The 10,094-nt window shown below is 47.4% G+C and overlaps 1 protein-coding gene across 1 annotated transcript; it reads right to left on the bottom strand.

Annotated features, from left to right (window-relative positions):
- Positions 1-1,458: 1,458 nt before the first annotated feature.
- Mrpl23 (mitochondrial ribosomal protein L23) lies at positions 1,459-7,420 on the bottom strand. Its single transcript, XM_077675236.1, has 5 exons — positions 7,316-7,420; positions 6,695-6,817; positions 6,527-6,609; positions 4,195-4,268; positions 1,459-1,723 (listed from the first exon to the last, which is right to left on the bottom strand). The coding sequence occupies exons 1-5, from the start codon at positions 7,327-7,329 to the stop codon at positions 1,559-1,561; spliced, it is 459 nt and encodes a 152-aa protein (XP_077531362.1). The 5' UTR covers positions 7,330-7,420; the 3' UTR covers positions 1,459-1,558.
- Positions 7,421-10,094: the final 2,674 nt, after the last annotated feature.

Genomic DNA, 10,094 nt, shown 5'->3' with positions numbered 1-10,094 from the left:
CAAACGTAACTTAAGTATCACTTTTACCTGTTTTTCGGTGCCTTCACCCAGTTTAAGGACCAAACATATGCTGAAAGGGCGCCTTTTTGCGAACTTGATGCTCTTTTCCGCACTGAAAATTGTTGGGTGGGTGCTGGCTGGTGTACTGTACAGAGCGGCGACGTTCTTCTTTCTCGCCGGCGGAAGCGGCATTTTAAAAGTACGAGCTTCTCTTCGAAAGACAAAACTTTTCGTTTTCTGGCAGCAGAACTCGATTGATTGTAGGGTTTAACGCGCCGACGCAACGCAGGCGATGAGGCGCGCCGTAGTGGAGGGCTCCGGATTAATTCTGACCACCTGGGGATGTTTAACGTGCGCCAAAATCTCGTACACACGGGCATTTTTGCTTTTCGCCTCCATCAGAAAAGCGGCCGCCGCGGCCGAGAATCGAACCCGCGACCTCGTGCTCAGCAGTGTAACGCCTTAGCCACTGAGCCACCGCGGCAGGTCTGGCAGCAGAACTCGTCATCGGCGAATCGACACCACAGAAACAATGGGGACTTGCGACTGCACGCCGACACGCAGGCCTGGCACCTAACCAACACCGCATTGACACTGGAAACACACAGCAGTTTGCGGTGCTGGCGAAGTTCGCTAAATTGGTGCATTTCTCCAGCCGATTTTTCAGAAAAAGTGCAGAAAACAATGGATCATCAGCGTAGCGAATTCGTCACATCAAGGTTAACCGTCGCGACGCCTTCGTTACATAGAGGTCACACATGGATTTCAATGGGGCTGGCATTGGGGAATTGAAAAACTTCTTTAAATCCAGAAATTCGTTACATAGAGATTCATTACATCCAGGTTTAGCTGTACCACCAAAGCAGCTCTTGTAGATACTGGGACATTTAAGAGCCTTGAAAACTTGCCTCACTGTCCGTCCAATCACACCAAACAAAAAAAGTGCGGGCCAATCCACCCTGTGGAGGTGGTTGGGAAGCGAAGCTTCATACACCACCTACCATGGGTCGCTACGGCCCGCTTGCATTAATCACACGTTACACTGTACCTGTAACACGTTCCTTACTATTTCACTTCAGCACGATGCTCAGAACATCCTTATGAACGGTGTGATACACTCTCAGACTTTGCGTTTTCACTGCAGTTATATTCTGCAGCGGCACAAGAGGTCGCGTGACGCTATCACGTGGCATTCATTGAGAATGCAGGGGTAAACTAGCAGCTGTGCACAGTGAGTGCACTGTCTGTCTCCCCCGTCTCCGCATGCGCTCCTAGCTCAATTGGTAAGACAATGAGCTCTCGTTCTGTTTCTCTATTCAGTCCGGGTTCAATTCCTGGCGGTGCCGGTAATTTCTTTTATCTGTTCGCAGGAGTTTTCTTCTGTTGACGCCGATGGTCGCGGTGGAACCCTTGGCTGGTAAGGGTACAAAGCTTCGCTTTAAAGAAAAGAACACTGGAGACAATGTAACAAATAAGTCTTAATGCATGTTATTCTCCAACTACTATAATACAACAACAATGATATCAATGTGCGCCACGGAAGGGTCATGGGGGCAGGTCAGAGGCCAAACCAGGAGGGCAAGCCATGCCGGTGGGGGTCTTGTCGGATGTACGTCTTCTGGACCTGCTCTGCCTGCTCCATCTGCTTCTTGGCGGACTCCTCCTTCTGCTCCATCGCAGTCGTGCTGAACAGGTCCGGGAAGCTGAACACCTCGCCCTTGGGCTAGAGAAGAGCAACCAAGGAGGAACGGGAGCTTTCAATCCTTGAAATCTGAGGTTCAAATTGAAGCTTTATACGCACGAAGGTACAACCTTTGTCAAAATATTCCAGGCCAATCCTGGGCCTTCTCGACCACAAAAAATTCAAAGAATAAGTTTCACATCTAAATGTGACAAATATTTCGTGACAGTAAGAAACAAAGGTGTTTTCTCTAGCTTTCCGGCATAAAAAGCTTCAGCCTCGCTCGGAACGTAAGCTTGTCCGTTGAATTTTCGGCGGCCTGCATGTTTCTCGCCTAGCCTGTAAAATTTTGACAAAGACTGTACAAGATGGCTATAGGAAGCGTTAAAGTGGAGGACTCGAACAGGTCATTTTAGATTGCCTAGGGATCTTTTTGAGTGCACTGAAAACAGCAGGAAACGTCATTTAACAACTCAGATAATTTCAGGGCGTGTTCGACCCCGTGGAAGCTGCCGACCTCTACGGCCGGCTTCCGGACACCATAATGAGTGCCATATATTCGACGGACCTGGACGCACAAACTCTAGCCGTCCAGCAGCTCGAGGCTGCTCTCGCCAGGCAGAAGCGGAGCGAGTCGCAGACGGGGGGCAAAGGGACGAACTCCCGAGTATCTTTCGCGCACCGCTCACGCCGACGCCGGCGGGGCCTAGTCCCGAAGACGTCGTGAACGTGGGTGGGATGTGGAGGCTCTGCGCATCCCGACCTCCCACTCCCTGCTGGCCATAAATAAAGTCTTTCTCTCGAAGAAGAAGAAGAAGAAGAACAACCACCTTCACGGGGTGACGAAAAATCTTGTTCCATTTCTTTACTTCCATTTTGACGCGAGAAGCAAAAATTGCTACGCACTGCTCCAGTCACTGGCCTGTGCAAGTCGGGAGCATTTTTTCATTCCCTGGGCACGTATTTTAGTGCTTCACAGCACCACTGTTACGGTTCCGAGAATTTGCAGTAGTGTCAGCACATAAGACACGGGGTGAAAAATAGCAACACTGGCAGTAGCGTTGTATCGGAATCACACGTCTTAATGTTGAATACAGTCCCAGTGGATACAAGCTTAGCAGCACAGCTACATTTTGCGTGTCATTTAAAACCAGTGATGCTCGCATTTGCACTCCCCGTTCAGATGCAATTAGGGCTGCCACCTGCCCGGTTTTGGACCGGCCCGACCGGTTAATTTTTAGACATCGAGCCGGTTGCCAGTTCATACCTAAAACCGGCTGGCATTGGCCGGTGTTTTGGCCACTGTGCCGCAGTTATTTCTCCTTTGTGGTTTCGTAAGCGTCAATTCAGCAACTATGACGATAAATATGTGTCGACAAGCTGCGCAAAGACACGCGAGCACAGAAAACACATGGCCGAACTCGACTGCTGAGATGGAGGGGGACCAAAAAGAGGAACAACACAACGGAACGCCGCCGCGACGGTCAGCAAGTGCGGTTACTTTTCAGAGCATCACATTCAGAGCAATACCCAAAATCTCAACCACTTTCAGCACAAACATTATGTTGATTTCTCTCTACAAAAACGCCACAATAAATGGCATTACATGTCAAAAAAACATGGCGTCTTTTTTTTTTTTTAACACAAATTCAACCTTCTATATACCTGAGTTACAAAACAGCGCGGGAAACAGGACTACAGAAAGGGCACACAGACAGGGTGCTGTCTGTGTGCCCCGTTTCCTCCCACGCTGTTGTATAACTCAGGTATGTACCAACTGGCCTGCCTTCAATCCATGTTGCAGTCAATTTCTATGTACCCCACCCCCCGAAGGGCCTTTCTTTTCTTTTTTTTTTTCTCAAGGAAAGGTGGCAACCCTAGACACAATGGGGAATTTTTTGTTCTCTTCGTCCTTGTCACGGCGTTAAATGCGGACATGGATTGCCAGTCCAAGCAAGCTTGCCATTAAAGACTGTTTTCAAGCTTGTGACACTGCGTCACAATGAACGTCACATGTACCACTCACAAGCGTCAAAAATGCTGCCTGGAAGTTGTTCCTGATCACAATAAGTGCAATTCCCAAATTGTCTATTTAGGTAAGTTTGCCACGAAAGCTACGCTTAGAGTGTTGTTGAAGCCCGTGACATTGCGCCACGATTCCTGTCACCTTCGTCACCTGCATTGCTCACCGGTGTGATGAACGCAACACTCAAGCCACCTCTCTCAATGTTAAACACAACCCTGAATTGCCAACCTGGGTAAGCTTGCCACCCAAGCTACGCTTAGAACATCAATGAAGCCTGTGACTCTGCGTCACAACCACTGTCACTTTTGTCGCTGTCACTAACCAACGTGACAAACGCAACCCAAGAGTCATCTATTGTAATGTTTAGCACAGCCCCAAACTGTCGATCTACCTAATCTTGCCACCGAAGCTACGCTTAGGGCATCTTTGGAATCTGTCGCAGCGCGTCACAACCATCGTCACTTTCGTCACCTGCACCACTACTCACCAGTGTCACAATTGCAACCCGGAAGTCGTCTTCTTTCACCAGGTACCCCTTGCCCTCAGCCTTCCTTATCTTACCTGAAGAAGCAAAGCACGGGGACACAGTACCAACGTGAGAAGCTGAGAACGCTCGCAATCCATTTTACATTCGCATTCTCACTTTAGCCACGCGAGTGACATTTAGTATTGGTAAGTAACCAGCGATAACTACATAGTGAATGCCTTGCATCTTATGCATCTATATGCATTATCGGATCGGAAAATCTCATGCCCCCAGACAGCCCCATAATGTGAGCGAGCTCAAAAGTATCACGGACAAACAGACGGGAAGCAAAAATAAGAAACGCCAGCTTTAATTTTTGGTTTCTAAACAAGCGAAGTGTTGTTTGTCGACGAACAATAGCTGAAAAAAATTCGAAAGGCGTGATCTTTCCCATAAACACTCTGTCAAACATCCAAATACCTAAGAATTCTTCACACTCCATCATTTCATCCTCATCAGCCTGTCTACAGCCACTGCAGGGCAAAGGCCCCTCCCATGGATCTCCAATTATCCCGGTCCTCTGCTAACGGCGACCAATTTATCCCCGCAAACTTCTTCATCTCATTTGCCCATCTAACTTTCTGCCGCCCCCTGCCACGCTTGCCTTCTCTAGGCATCCACTCTGTTGCCCTTAATGAACAATGGTTATCTTGCCTTCGCGTTACATGCCCTGCCAACACTTATTTCTTCTTGATTCTACTAATATGTCCTGAACACGCGCTTGTTCCCTGACCCACTCCACTTTCTTCTTGTCCCTAATGTTACACCTATCATCTTCCGTTCCACTGCTCACTGAGTCGTCCTCAATTTAAGTTGAACCCTCTTAGTGAGCCTCCAAGTTTCTGCCCCGTAGGTGAGTACTGGTGACATGCAGCTGTCATACACTTTCTTCGTCAGGGATAATGGTAGGCTGCGATTCATTATCACACTCCGTAGCACTCGCCAAACCGCACTAGCACAGTTTCGTTGGACGTCTTTTCAAATATTGGGGGTTTAAAGCGCCTAAGATATGCCTAGGCTATGAGGCACGCCGTAGTAAGGGGCTCTGGATTAATTATGACCGCCTGAGTATGGTAGGCTGCGATTCATTATCACACTCCGTAGCACTCGCCAAACCGCACTAGCACAGTTTCGTTGGACGTCTTTTCAAATATTGGGGGTTTAAAGCGCCTAAGATATGCCTAGGCTATGAGGCACGCCGTAGTAAGGGGCTCTGGATTAATTATGACCGCCTGAGTACTTTTAACATTTGGCGAAATCTCGACACACGGGTGTTTTCGTTTTTAAAGCGAAACTTTGTATGCCTCACTGGTGGCGACTGTCCCAACACCAAGACGCGCTGCAGGAAAGCAAACTTTAGACAATGTGTTTCACCAAATTATGATATGCAAGGGCACGTCAAATGCGTTAAAAAAAAAAAAACTGTTCCTAGAGTCGGAATCAAACCTAGGCCCCTCACGTTATGAAGCCAACATTCATCCGATTGCACCATTCCGGCACGGTCGAAGCAGTTCGGATTTCAAGCGAAGCTTTCTTAGCCTTATTGACGGCGACCGTCCTGTCGCTAAAGCTTCGTGAACCCCTACAACCCTAACGACAGCCAACGAATCTTATTCAAGAGAAAGCTGAGCATTCAGCCACCGTTGTTAGAAGAAGGGGTGTTTGATTGTTTCACCTCCATCTGAAAAGCGGCCGGGAATTGAACCCACATCCTTGGGCTTAGAAACCCAACCTGTGCTACACGAGTGTTTGGAAGGACATTTCAGTCGAATGGGCTTCAAAATTCAAATGCCATTCGAACTGGAAGGAGTTCCGCTGATATACATGACAATTCTCAAAGGCAGTTGAAAGTTTCCGCGTTCTCCCGCCCCGTTTCGGAGTTGCCACTGCTGCCCTGTTTCGTTCTAGACAAAAATTTAATTTTAGAGTTAAAATGGGTAAAAAAACAATTATTAGTTATCAAATTGATAAAAAATATACAAGCGCGCACAAAAAAGCGTTTCTTTTCTTGCTCCGCTGGTGTTGAGAGTAGCAAGTTACGTTGTAATCATAGAGCAAGTCATAGAGAACTTAAACAAGTGAAAAATTATAGAGATTGTGGCCTTTAAACGCCAAGTTCTACTCGTAAATAATTGTTTTGGTAATTACGGTATGCAGAAACTGCGCCCGAGAGTACGACTGTTCTCGTTTCATAGGTCGTTGGTGGTGCTCCTTTCACTCAAACGACATTTCAACCAAATGCCTTTGAAAAACGTCGTGTAGCAGCTCAAAGGTATATTTGATGTAGCCTCACCCATTTGCACCTTGGTAGTGACGTCAGCCACGGGCACCTTGTAGATCTTCTCCAGGTAGTTTTTGACGTCGTATTGAGTCATTCTGCGAAAAGTGCGCGCATGTGAATGAGTAAAGTTAGTCCGTAACAGCACGTTTTGCTCATACGTCACTGTATTAGTATACTCACTGGAGAGGTATGATGAACTTGACTTCGTTCGGAGCACGGGGCTTTTCGTGCTTTACCAGTTTCATCCAAAAGTTTGGTAGAAAAATGCGGAGCTGGGGATTGCCCTTGACGTACAGCGGGTACCTGTTTGCCGAAGATCAATTTCATCGTGAGAACATAACGAAGAACTGCATGGTGGAATTGCGCAACTCGCGGTTGAGACTCTGTATCTACGGTAGTTACTTTCGAAGCGCGAGCTTCGAGTCGGGTATTACAAGTCGTAGCCTCGGTAGAAAGCACACGACTTTTACGCGCTTCGTCGACTGTTTCTCGCAAGAAACGTGAAAAAAGTTCGACAGAGTTTTTAGTGGGTGATCGTTATTCGTTCTGTACGGGACAAGAAGTAATCGTAGAATCCATAAACGCACTCTAAACGGCATTCGTGAAGATCAAGCGCCTGAGTTCAGTACAACCGAGGAGTTTAGTTGAACAGACACCCACTAATACAAAAGCGAGAAAAAAACTTTTGTACGAGACGCATGAACATTCAGTCAGATGTGTTCGCCACCAAAAGCTTTCTAAACACAGTATTAGTTCGGGAAACTTGTGTTTTGTGAAGAATGAGAAAAGCACGCTACTCACACGCGCGACGACATCTTGGTACTCGAGCTCCCCCCTGCTGCTTCTGTGGATCCAAGATGCTGTTTCGGTTTCGTAATCGCGCCAGACGCGCGATTTTTGTTTGCACCTATTGGCGGTGAGCGCGACCACGGGCGGCGCTGCGGAGCGCGCCTCCGTGACGTCGGCTTAGGGATTCTCGCATTTGTCGTCTGCTTCACTCGGGCTCGCTCTTTATGCTGTTCCTTTGCGCGCGCTTGAGATTTTGTGCTTGTCCGCAGCAGATCTCGCGAATGCGCAACTTTTTTTTCGTTAAAAAAGACTTAAAATAGCGTAAACTAGCTCAAGGCGTGATTTTAAGTATAGTTTTTGATACCGCTCCGGAAAAAAAACATTGCCGGCGTCGCCCATGCATTGCTGCGAAGCTGGTCCAAGAGTCGGAGCTAGGCGTCAGCCTCTGTGTTCAGCAGTCTTTCGAACAAAGGTAACAGCCGCAGGATGACAACCGACAACAGCGAAAATGGAAGACCAAAACAAATTCCAGGCCTTCGGGGCTGTCGGCTTTGGCAGAAGGCATTACGATTCCAGCTAATCGCATGTAAGGTAAAACAGATTTGGCAACCTTGCCTAACACTCGAAACTATTGTATCAAGTCACTTTACGTTGTCACGGCATGAAAGTGTGCCGACATTCACTATGGGGCACAAATAATGTAGGTTGATTTCCAAATAACCTGCTGTGTGTATAGGCGCGTGCTGGTTTTCTACCTGGCTTCTAAACAGTATGCAGGCTTATTGAGCAAAACGAGTAACCTGTAAGGCAAACATACAGTAAGACTGTTTTTTTTTCATATTTGGAGGGATATTTTGGAACATTTGCCACAACCATATCATTCCAATATTCAGACAGGCATTATAGTAAAACTGCACTGAAGAGGGGGAGGACCAGGAGGAGGAGAAAACAGTAAAATCGAGCTGGTTAGTGGGCAGGCTCCTCAGTCCAAGACGAGAGAGTAAGATTCATTCTTCAATTCACCGAACGTCATCCCGAGTAGGCCAGGACTTGTTCTTTGCGACTGAAGGGGTTGGAAAACAATAAAGAGCTGTCTGGACATATTCATTGGTTTCGAATTGTGTTATACTGAAAATTGGCATGTATACTATTTATTGCGTTAGTTAGCAAGTATATCAAGTTTTCAACACCGTAATCATGTCAGAACTTTTCGGGTTGAGATTGAGTTCGTTACGATATCGATGGTTGGATAGAAATTAGGTGCACAAAAGCGGCCTTCGAGTACTGTGAACAACGTTATCCGCGCCGTAGCACAGATCTTACTGCATTGAATATTCACACGAACTTTGTGAGCCTCGCAAACATCCCCAAACCTCCTAGGACGTTTAGGACTGTGCAGAAAATGAATGCGTTGGGCACAGAAAAAAAAAAAACGTTCATCTAACAACGAAAGAAAGAGAAAACACCCGTTTTATTTCCTGCTGTGCGACCCGCTGCTTGATGCTTAGCATTAGACTCTTGAGTCTTCATAAGAGCATTTCAGAAATAGTTAAGGGAAGCCTACGCATTTTGATTACTTATCGAGGAGCTCTGAGCGCTGAAACTCGCAAATACGCTAGATAGGACGAGGGCGAGTTACGTCTGAGCGATGCTCTCTGAAAGTCGTTCTCTCTCTCCTCGTGTGTTGTAAAATTGTGCGGGACAAAGCTTGAAATTATTCAGAGCCGTCAGAATCTGATTGAAAACACGCTTTTTAAAGCACCAAAGCATCAAAGCGGGCGATTTCTAGCAAAGGCACTGCTGCCAGTCAGAACCGGACGACCGCGGCGCGGGTGTAGCAGCGCGGCGAATGTAGCAGACGACAGCGGAGCGGGTCCCTAAGCTGACGTCAGATCCAGGGGGCGCCACTCAAACATCTCACCGCCAATAATGAAACCGCGTATTGACTAGTGAATACTACACCGAAATGTTATTATGACGGTAGTTAATATGCTAAAGCTGAGGTAATTTCGCCCAATGGTTAGACCACACAGGGCATTTACTTGAAATATCTTCGATTTGGCCTGCACTTTCTGCATGAGTTCAGGATGAGTTCAGCCAGTTCAGCGCAGGCGCCGCCACTGCAGAACCGGTCCTGCACTTTTGTCGTCTGCTTCTGCACCTCCTCCCTGGGAGGTGCAGGGAAAGCGTGAACTCATCCTGCACTCTCTGCACCGTCGGTAAATCGAAGAGAAAAGTGCAGGCGCCGCGCGCTGCACTCGAAAATCGAAGAGACGAGTGCTGCACTACCTGAATGAGTGCAGCGAGTGCAGCAAAATCGAAGACACCTTTGGTGTTTTGTGATAAAATCTCCTCCGCAAAAATGTTTGTTCGTACGCATGCTCGCACATTTGCAAAATCTAGTGGCTCCAACTGTGGTGAAGAGCATCTGCCTGACGCCCTTGTTAGGCCTACATTTGCACCGAATTGGTAGCCTTAACGTTAGGCCTAACGACGTGTCGAGCAATATCGTACCCTAAGCTGCGGGTACCGCCCAAGTTGGACCTCATCGCGAGTTTGTTAGGCCTGGCGCACACCCGCATTTCTAGCCAATAGGCTTGTTTTGTTTTTTTAAGGCAAGCGGCAGCCAACGGGAATTTAGTAGACCGCTACAAACGCCGAACAACACTGACGCCGACCTTTTCACTCGATGCTTTGGCGCGTTAACTCTTTCGTTACCGCGGGAAATTGACCAATTTTGAGAGGTCTAACAAAATATTTTTTTGTGCTATACATATTGGTTAGGCATACA

Source organism: Haemaphysalis longicornis, unplaced genomic scaffold (genome assembly GCF_048455015.1).
Source record: "Haemaphysalis longicornis isolate Haplotype H1 unplaced genomic scaffold, Haemaphysalis longicornis Haplotype H1 scaffold_6, whole genome shotgun sequence".
Lineage (NCBI taxonomy): Eukaryota > Metazoa > Arthropoda > Arachnida > Ixodida > Ixodidae > Haemaphysalis > Haemaphysalis longicornis.
Note: the sequence above shows the minus strand (reverse complement) of the source record. Positions and strands in the feature narration are given on the sequence as shown.